The sequence below is a fragment of the Hylaeus anthracinus genome, unplaced genomic scaffold (genome assembly GCF_026225885.1).
Source record: "Hylaeus anthracinus isolate JK02 unplaced genomic scaffold, UHH_iyHylAnth1.0_haploid 0, whole genome shotgun sequence".
NCBI lineage: Eukaryota > Metazoa > Arthropoda > Insecta > Hymenoptera > Colletidae > Hylaeus > Hylaeus anthracinus.
The window spans coordinates 21,534,864-21,545,691 of record NW_026533254.1 but is presented as its reverse complement, the minus strand read 5'-3'; the positions used below and the strand labels follow the sequence as shown (position 1 = coordinate 21,545,691).

Here is a 10,828-nt window from a genome sequence, read left to right as displayed (position 1 = left end):
AAAAAAAAAAAAAGAAACGGTACTTTCGTCTCTATTTGAAAAAGAAATAAAAAAAAAAAAAAAAGAAAAGAAACGGTACTTTCGATCAAAATTATTTTTACGATTCTATTGAAAAAGAAAAACGAGTGTCACTTATAGTACGTGTATAAATCCTGGAAAAATAAAGTAGGATATCCTGAAATTATCGAATAAGTAACTCTATGAATTGAATAATCTCTGTTTAATATTTAAAGGCTTATATTACAGAAATGGGCAAATAAAATTCACCGCAACATTGCACAAGACTCGTGTGAATCAGATTCTGTGCACTGATGAGCGAAAATATGAAATATAATTTGTTAGTTGTATCGTGTGTATCTGGGGTACCTTTGGCACGTGCGCGGCTCCAAACCTCTCTGCATATAGAACCGATTTCTTCGTTCGTTACCTCCAGAAGAATTTCCGTTAGGGATCTCCGCACCTTCAACATCTAATGCACAAAGTCTACTATATGATCAATTCGCGTTTAATGCTGCATCCACGGAGTTTGCGAGAAAACGATTACAGTAAATGTGATTGTGAAAATCGATTTAATAATCAAGTTGAAATAAGACATACCGCATCTTGTAGAATTTCCTCTCTGGTTCGCTTGGGTGTACTTAGAGTCGTGTTAGGGGTGGTTGGACTCCTATCGGTATGGGTATGAGCATCCGGTGAATCTGCGTCTCGAAATCGCGATTTTCGCGGTCGAAGAAGAATATCTTGGCTACGTTCGAAATTTTTCTCAACCACTTGCTGATTACGTACTCCCTCATCAGCTTCTTGCTCTGTTTCCTTCTCAGAATCGGAGTCCTGTGTTTGAAGAGACCGTGTTTGTGAACACTGATGCAAGTTCATTTGCACTTTGAGGGATTACACCATTATAAGAGATATAGAGCAAAGAATATATTATCTAATAGTCTCTATAGTGGTGTAAGCTCTTAACTGTACATTAAGACACCTACAAATTTGCTTTTAGAAGGATTCAGAACTGCCCGAGCTTCATCTTCAGCTTGTTTTCTGGCTTCCAGCTCTTGTTTCCTTAGAATTTCCTGTCTTTCTCTTTCAACAGCTTTCTGTTTCTCTTTTTCCATCTTTTCTAAACCCTCCCTAATCCATGCTGGTAACTGTCTACGTTTTGCCGCGTCTAAAGTAAAGATATCTTCATCTTATAAATATTTATCGCGACAATTTTGTCGTTTGTAGACCAAAGTGAAATTTCTTGATATCTTTACAAATAGCAACACTTATTATACTGCTAAATGACAGTCTATTTTACCCAACTTATACTTAATATATTTCCCTCACACACGCATCAAAACAACCTTTCATAAATTTACCTATTGTTGTAGTTGTATCTTCCTCTGGTGTCTTTTCTCTATCTTCCCGACACCGTACATTATCTATAGGTCTCAGATGTGGTGCTCTATTTGCATGTCTAACTCCTTTCATGAAAGGAGGTGGTTGAGGAGGTATTGAAGCAGGTGGTTCACCAGACCAAAAACTACTGACCTAAATACAAGACACTGATTATCTGTAAATATCTAACCTCATCTACATTTTGTTTCTTAATTTATACTTGATACTACAGATATTGAATTTTCTAAATTCAGCTATATATGCATCTTCAGATACATGATTTTTTCTTTCTTTACCAAGCCTAAGTAAATTGGAAGATGTAGGAGTCTAGATATATATTATGTTAGAAATACAATTTTAACCTGACTATAAGGTTGTGTTGGAGGTACTGAGTTATAAGAATATAGTGATGGTGCTGCTGGAGGTGGTACACTAAATTCTGTAGTAGTAGATATAGTTGGAGCAGGTGGAATGACTGGTACTGTGGGAATTCCCATAGGTTTCCCATCAGAACCTATAGAAACACCGGGTGGTGGTACACCAGTCCACTCCCAAGTACCAGCACCAGAACCTGAGCTGTTCCAATGACCCCACTGATTCCATTGGTTCCAACCTTCAGCTGACATTGAAGAATATGTATGGTAAAACTGTTCCATTAACATTACAAAAGTTAGGTTATAAACAAACCAAGAAATCAAACAGACGACTATAGAGTGCCCTTTTATTCATATTATAATGGAACTTTAATGATGTAGAGTCATATATATTTTGCTGTATTGAAACTCAAAGAAATTATCCCTACCCTGCTTTTAGATACACAACAAATTATTGAATGTATTATTTAAAATACAACTAATATTTTACAACATGTCTTTGTCTGAAATTGATAAAGAACTGTGCATAAGAGGTATCTATCATTTCAATATCATTAAAATGAGCAAAATCATTGGTACAGTATGTAATTATTACGAAGGATTTACAAATGCTCTATAATTAGCATTGCAAGTTCAATTTCTATTTGCTACCTGATCCACTGATCGTAGGTGCAGGTGGTGCTGGTGGTATGTCATCATCTTTTGTGTCCATGTCCATAGGAGCTTCTCCACTACCATCAGTCCCAGAACACACAGGATTAATAGTAGGTGGAGGCGGTGCCGGTGGCACTACGGTCTCTTTCATTTTGATCCATTGCTGAGCTAATGCAGCCCAGTCGACTGAATAACGATCAAGAGTTTTATACATCAATTAAATGTTGTATGATGGTTGAAGAAAATGAATTGCATATGCATCGTATAGTGAAATACATTTTATTCCATTTACCTTGATCGTTACTCATGTTTTGGTAAGCGGAAGGATTTAGGGCCCATTGGGTTGGGTAATCCTTTCCCTCAAACATATCCCCACTCATTTTTATTTATTATTGGCCTGGTCAGATGCAATAATTGTGAATCAGAGCGCTTTAACCTTGTACGTGAAAAACGCAAAAAGTGGATTGCGATACAAGCTTAAAGGTCTATTGAGGAAGACGTAACGACTACATGGTGAAAAAACACTTGAATTTCGTTGCTTTTTATCACTTTCACTGCACCGATCGATGTTTTAATACGGTTCGGAGCGCCCTATCTTATATATGGTACTATAATGTGCACAACGATCACGGATAGGATTCACAAGAGTTTATCGCGGTTCGAGCAACGACGCGAGCCATAAATTAGCGTAATCGATTAGCGTTTGAGGAAACCAATTTTACATTATACACGTATTTTTCCCGTACACCACGTCTCAAAAAACTGCCAAAACTACTTTACCGGAAAATATCGCATCCCCGCTAACATTGACCGCGAGGTGTCACATCTTGCATTAAAGGCGAATTTTCATTAGCATGAACGACCACGGTATAGTCTTATATAGAAGAGAAACTCTTACTGGAACCTTTGAAGTCCCTACAATAAGAGCTGGCAGAGGTCTAAACAAATTAAACTGATGATTCCCAGTGGTTAGGAAGACAAATTAGAGTAGTCTTGTGAAGTAGAATTGTCTTCATACAAAAGTTCATTAAGGGATTAGTCGCAGTCAGGAAAATCAAAACGGACACTTTCTTGTGTATTTTTTTTTATAATAGACTATATTAAAATATATTAGACTAACGGATCCCTGATCGAAGGATTTTGGAAAAAATTAATTTAAAACAAAATGACGTACATTTGAAGTTGAAGTTTAATTTTCATTATAAAATTAAGTGATTAAATTGAGAGTAAAAAGAAAAGTATTTAAGAAAATAAAAAATTCTTCGATCAGGGACCCGTTAGTCTAATATATTTTCTAAATCTACCTTTAGTTTTGTTTTTAGGTGCACCAGTTTGAAGAAATCTTGCTCACTGCAAACCAAGTGGCCATCCACGCCATCGCCTATTATGACGAAATGAATTATCCTTTTTTTAATACAAAAATTCTTTTATAGTTCTTTAAGACATACTTTGTAATATATTTACATTTCATTAATAAAAATTATTATTAAATACCTTAAAAAAACACACAAGGAAGTGTCCGTTTTCATTTACCTGACTGCGACTAACCCCTTAAGTACTCCTTACTTTTTGAACGGTTTGAATGTTTCCGCTATTTCTATGTAAAGAGAGGGAAGAGAATCCTATTGGCTGTTCCCCCACCGCCCAAACTGGTGCCTAGCGGCGCTTCGGTCTGCGTCGCCATTTCTTCCGCGAAATTTGGTGAAGTGGTATGTGTCAGGAGCGTACGGAGAATTTCGCGATCGCTAAGGTACGTACTTCTCTTTTAATAATATTTAATCATATCTTATCGGTATTAATACTCTTGTTTACACTTCATCGACACTTTCGCACAATATTAATACACCTTTGAATATAAATTTAATGTGGAGTCGTGAGAAAGGTTATCATTACGTCTCTCTAAATTAAATTGGAACCGCTCACAATATATTTCACTTCAATTCTTCTGTTCGGTTATTACTTAATTGTAATTTAAATACATACTTTAAATTTATGTTTTATTTGTATCACAGTGAACGATTGCAATTCGAATGCGGGGAACATGCCACTGGCGCGAAGTGGACGTCTTGACAGATATCAATCATTTCGAAGGCGTTTCAAACGGAGAATTGGTAAGTACTTCGATAAATAACATACATATTCGTGTTTAAGCGTTAAGCGTGGTATATAATTATATTATCGATCAGTGTTGAGGTTGAGCAAGAAAAGACATAGTTAATATTTTTCTATTTTTTGGCTGTAACTTATTAAATCTAGGTTAATTCTTTTGATTGTTTTCGAACAAATAACTCGCGGTATACTTAGTTTTAATTGTTACGGTTAATAGTGTCCGATTTTTATTCGATTTTGAATGAATGGTGCAGTGAGTGCGCGACGGACAAGTTCTACTGTGTCGGTATGAAGATAATGCAGAACACTTTCTGAACAAACTTAGACAATTCGCCACCGATGGCGCTGCGTGTATAAAATTCGTTCCAAGAGTATCTCGATCCGTTTACTGCTGCATAGCTATCCCATTTGACCGTTCATTATAATTGTAAATGGTTTGTAAGTTCAAAGCTCGTGCTATATTATTTATTAAATATGTATCGTTGCGCGCTAATCATGTATTCTTGTACTTGCAATCTAGCCATAAGCATTACAAGTGCTACGATATAGTAATTCGACATCTTCATTACACGATACGTTATCAGCTCAATAATTGCATTAAACAATAATTATTAATATTTATTCAAAATCAAATTATATGCATTTAATAGTTGGCGGAGGGGAGGTCTTGCGAGGAATGTTTAAGAAATAAATAAATATGTAGAATGAACGAATAGAATGGACAAATAAAATTAATAAATGAAACGAATTAATAGGATTAATAAATAGAATGAATAGCATTCCAATCAACTCTTTCTCGTGTCATTATTTCAATAGATTTTGGTACAAATATCGATATCTATTAGCCACTCCTCTCGTTCGTTTCTTCTATAAAATATTCAATCTTCCTTAGAACTGATATATGTAGGATAAGTTCCCTTTGCCCTTCGTTCTAGCTTTTACCGTAAATACGCCGTTCAATTATACATACGAAACTCGACGAATTAAAATGGCGAAAGTCTAATTCGAGGTTGAATCGCGTTGCCGAGGGCGGCGAGGGTGGATCGGAGTGTTCGGTTGGTGGGGATGAATGTACCACCCTGTGTCAGGTGTTCCCGCCACGCGGTCGGCAACATTCTGCTCAACGCGGGTTCACGGGCTTTCGGGGCACTTTCCTCGACGAGGTGCTCCTGAAACGAGTACCTATGTAAGGGTGATAACTGTATCGTAGGACTGCGATTAAACGCTCGTTAGTACAAGTACAGTGTACAGATAAGTTGAAATCGAAGTGTTCCTCCTTCCGCGACATCACTGAACCACCTTTAAAAACGAATCCACTCGGTGAACCTTTGGTATGAAACGTTTGTCGTCGTCGATTTAAAGCGCACTTTCGCGATCTATTTAAATTGTATCGAAAGTTTTCTCCTTTATTCACTCCTTGAAAGTTTCCTTCGCATTCGAATCACGAAACGTTTTTCGAATTTAGACGAGTATTTCTTTTTCAAATGTATCAATTGATATTTGAGTACTAATTTTTTCAAATGTATTTCAGCTCGATCCTGGAGAGTCTCGGTGGAGTCACGAAGATATCCAGAAGGATCCGAAGGATCTTCCATTGTCCGATGATGGGACTCGTTCTCCGGCGATGCACGCTGGAATCGGAGCTTGACGAAGTCTAGGGACCGTTGTTTATTCGACGTGGTGAGTGTTCGTTCTACATTGTTTACCTTATTGCCTCCTTAATTACCGAAACCTTTGCACGCAATGGCGACACCCTACCAATTAACGTCCCCAACCCGTTCTCGTTCCCGTTCCCGTTCCGTGGTCGCGATGAATATTGCGCTCTGAATTTAATTCTGTACCAGCGAAATGCAGCGGATTTCTGAAAGCAGGTTGTTGACTTAATAAAGACGGCACTGAATTGACGCCGGTTCGTGCGCCAGCATTCAGACGAACGTTCACAATGCCGCCAATTTGTGCCCTTTCCTCTTTTAATGGGACTGCGCTCGTGGGTGGCGCAACATTTAAAATTCGAACGTATGGTCGACCCTCGGTTTCAGGCTTCTAACTTTATAAGCTTCGGGAAATTTGTTTTTCTTTTACATTCTGAAAGCTTGGATTGTTTATAAGAGTTTGTGAACTCGCTTTCGGAAGGTTCTTAGAGACTTTTCAGATCACTGCGAGCATGCAAACTGTTGGCGCCATTGTAGGCCCATCTTTAACCCTGTTGCATCGCTACAGTGGTGCCATTAGTTCGTGGGTTCGCCGTGCTCGTCGCTCTTCTTTAAATTAACACCCAAAGTCTGAATTTTACGGTCTCCAGACCAGACCCTCGTGGATCTGTTGACATCAAGGGTAACTCCGGTGTATGTGATTCCAATTTAGAAGCGGTAGGTGGTAGAGTGCGCTCCGTGAAAGAAGTATGGCGAAGTCGTAAAGTCTCTAGGGGATGAACTCGGTGGCAGACTCGGTGTCGGGGTGTCGAGATCTCAGGGACCAACTTTGTATACTTTTTGGAAGCTATTTGGCACGTTAAGAGTCTTTGACACTGTGGCGAGAAAGACATTTACCAGGGTGTACTCTTAAAGGGCGAAGTCTATCTAGAACTTCGAGTGATAAGTTATAAGGTATCCGAAAGAACGATTCTTAGTACACGTGTCGCTATTTTTGTATTTAAAAATATCTCATCGTAACAAAGCTGTTAATCGAGATTTAAAAATCAAGTACTTTTGAATAATATATTAAATTTTCTTGGTGCCATCGAGCCACATTTTTGAACAAATAATTTTGCGCTGTTAATATACAGTGGCTGTAGAAAGTATTCGTACGCCGATAAATTTCTAAAAAAACTGTGTAAAACTATGTAAAATTATAATTTATTAACTTATTTTTTATAAACAATGATTCTACATATTTCTCGGAAATCTCTAGAATATATAGATTATATAATCGAGAAACTACAATTTCACACAAAAGTTTTTTGCGAAATTAATCGGTGTACGAATACATTCTATACCCGCTGTAAGTTCTTTTTAATTACAAAAATTGCAGCACATGCAGTAAGAAACATTCCTTCGGATACCCTAAAACCAGAAAAAATGTCGTTTGTCTCCAAAATATTCATAAATGTGCCTCTCTTTTCGGACTATCCTAGGTAGACTTCCTCCCTTAAGGGTATCGCTATCCATACCACTAGACCCTCGAGTACTCGTCTATATTTCTTGCTCCACAAGTATACCTACTTCCCAACTGAAAATCAATGCATGACGCAACTCTTGACCAATTCTAGGCCCGTCTCTGGCCTACCACGGAAGACCTCACATTGCGAAATCGTCTCGATATGCTATCGATGATCACAGGGTCTCTTTCCCCTTTCGTTTATGCTATCGAGTATGCAGTTTGTTTATTTACGAGTCCGACACCTCCGCGAACCTCACACGTGCGAGCCTCGTTACTTGCGAGTAAGCAAAGGAAATAGATTTGGGTTAACCGTCTATCGATTCGCATGAACGCTTCAGTCGTACGGCGATCCATGCGCTTGGACTCTGACGGACACCTGAGCCTAGTCCTTAACTGGCTATGGATGTCAAGGAAGCGGGGAAACCTGCCTATAGCGGGCTACTAGATTGTTCCGAGTCATGTTACACAATCGAGTTACACTATGGTTTCGACTGAAACGAAAGATTTTTCAATTTAAAAATTCCTGATTGCATAGCTCCTTCGAGAACTTTGAATTTAAGGGGGGTGTCTGGTCCAGATAATGTATTTTTCTAATGCATATAATTTCCAGATATAATTAATTTTTGTTATCGAAACTTTTTTTTTACATGTAAAGGAACGTTCAAAGAAGAAAATTTGACAGTGTAAATTTAATTTGATTGTATACATATATAGATATAGTAGTCGCAAGTTGATGCGTTTGATGCGTTATAGCTTGAAAACTAATAAAAAATCGGGTAAATACATTAAAGCTTAATGAATTCGTCTCGAAAAGTACTATCGCATGGTATAAAAAAAATGATACAGTTCCATTTGGAAAACGAAACTTGACCATCATATCTCGCGAAACAGCAAAGTTAACAAAAATTCCTTCTCACTGAAACACGAGCCTCACTTTACCATGCAATTTCCATATTTGAAATTTTCCATTCGGCCGATAGTTTTGGAGTTAGAGCGCTGTATCACTAAGGCTGGGACACCCTATATATCCTTCTCCCGTTCTTTAATTAATTTTATAAGTAATGCAGAAAAAATTGTAAAATGGTCTCCTTTTGGACCTGTCGCAGTGTTGTTCGCCCTTAAGACTGGAGCTCTTCTGTTTTGGGGTGGCGGTCGAGCGGCGGGAACGAGCGATCCCCGAGGGGGCACGCGCCACCCGAATTTTTCGTTTCAGCGTGGCCGCTCCAGAAAAGGTCGTACGCGAGTTCAGTAGTCTTCCTTACGCCGAGCACCGCTATCGATCCGCTTACTTTCGCGACCTAGAAATAGACAATTCGTATCGACATTTTCGCACATTGTGCTTGGGGGATGCGTTCCCTGGCTGGCGAATAACCAGGCTCCCGTAAACTTTACCCCGTTTCGCAATAATGCGCGCGCGGTGACACGGGCCTCATTCAGTGCTCGTAACAGCTGGAACTTTTGCACCGACGTGGAACTCGCGGCCAAAGATTTCTCCTTAAACTGGTGATTCAAACTTGCGGTAAGTTTCTGGTTCGCACTTTGGATGTCATTGTTTAACCTTCGCGCTGCTGAATTAATTAGCAAAGGGGAAAGGCCACCGTGCTGAACTAATTTCGCGATTAGAGGAACCATTGGGTTGATGGGTATCTTGTCCTTGAAATTCTCGGTGATAACTGCACGTTTCAGGTGTATTATTTTTGTCGGTTTTAATACTATAATTATAGTTATAAACGAAATTTAGATATAGCTATCCACAGAAGTTTATGTACTTAGTATTCTCTTCACCATGAGCATAACATTATTAGCCCCTAGAAATAGGTGATCTGGAATTCTTCGTAATCAATTTTGGTAGAAGAAATTACATCGTATTTTTTCGTATGCATACTCACGCACGAATTAAAACACAAATTAGATGGTATATGTGTACACAAGCATTTGAATATACATGGAATGGAAATCTCTACTTGGTCTCTCAGGGTAGACAATAATTAAAGCTCAACCACCGTTGAAATTACTTTATTTCGTCGCGTCGTCTTTTTTATTGTTTCGCCAAGGCGAAACGACGTTCTGCATTCGATTAACGCCCGTTGTGCAGTATTACGCGTCCCTAAAACATTAAATCGGCGCGACTAGTTGCGAAACACCCGTCATAAAAGTCAGCTTTCATTTCGTGGCTTCTGAATGTCGTACGTGTCGACGAGTTTCTCGACCGATATTAATAAAACGGCGCAGTGTAATGGTCGTCTCATAATTTTTTACAACGTGTTGCAAGCACTCGTGAATGTCATCCGCGAAAGTCAAGAAGTCTGAGGGTAATTATCGATACTTCCAATTATAAGATTCTTCGCAAAACACTACTGAATGAAAAATGTTGAGTAAATTTTTCGGTAGGATGCTTCGTTCTCGAGGAAAGCGAGTTCGAAGAATCTACTGTTCGTACGCGAAAAGAATGCACCTAGATGGTGCCACTTGGTTGCAGTTGATTCGTTTTAGAATTGATTATGATTCTTTTGAGATTATACAGACTAATTACTCTTCAGTTTACAATTTTTATAGAGTAGTACGATCTGGTATCGTCATCGGATGCATTCTTCACGCGTTCGGACAGTATCTACGAACTTTGAAGTCAATTTCCTCGAAAACAAAGCCCTATATTACAAAATTCCACTTTACATTTTCGTTTCGTTTCATCTGGGAGAATCGTTTCGCACACTCTAGAATTACAAAGAAGGCGACCTCGATACTTGCACGCAGACTATCACCAAATTCGAGATCTTCCTTTTTAAAGCCCAGAAGTCTCCGTCTTCGAATAAAAATGTATCGAAGTCGGGAAATCCGGAGTACAAAATGCGCGAATGTGAACCGTTGTCGGTGGATCTACGCGATTACGATGGAAAATCACGCGAAATCGGCAGGTGTGTGCGTCAGAAAATGAGCACCGCTGATACGCCATGTTTTTCCATCGCCGAACGCGACGGTTTCTTCCTCGATAGTGCGTTTCGCTTCTTTCGAATGATCGTCCGTCTTCCTCTCCTCCTCGTGGTTTCTCCCCCCTTCCGCCGATGTCGACTATGAAACGCTTACCTGGCCTCACCTGTCTTCTTAATTTCCTAACTAAGCGCGTTGGCGATTTTCGCGCTCGCGTTACGCGTCGA

General features: G+C 39.0%; 1 protein-coding gene across 2 annotated transcripts in view; it reads right to left on the bottom strand.

Moving 5' to 3' along the window:
- LOC128886334 (arginine/serine-rich protein PNISR-like) overlaps positions 1-3,233 on the bottom strand; it is a 6,162-nt gene extending 2,929 nt beyond the window's left edge. For both annotated transcript variants that reach the window (XM_054141084.1, XM_054141094.1), the window contains exons 1-7: positions 2,698-3,233; positions 2,403-2,591; positions 1,740-1,996; positions 1,359-1,530; positions 984-1,165; positions 598-831; positions 367-469 (exon numbers count right to left, since the gene is read on the bottom strand). In XM_054141084.1, coding sequence (XP_053997059.1) covers positions 367-469; positions 598-831; positions 984-1,165; positions 1,359-1,530; positions 1,740-1,996; positions 2,403-2,591; positions 2,698-2,785 — 1,225 coding nt within the window. In that variant the 5' untranslated portion in view covers positions 2,786-3,233. The remainder of the gene's footprint in view (positions 1-366; positions 470-597; positions 832-983; positions 1,166-1,358; positions 1,531-1,739; positions 1,997-2,402; positions 2,592-2,697) is intronic.
- Between the last annotated feature and the right edge of the window lie 7,595 nt (positions 3,234-10,828).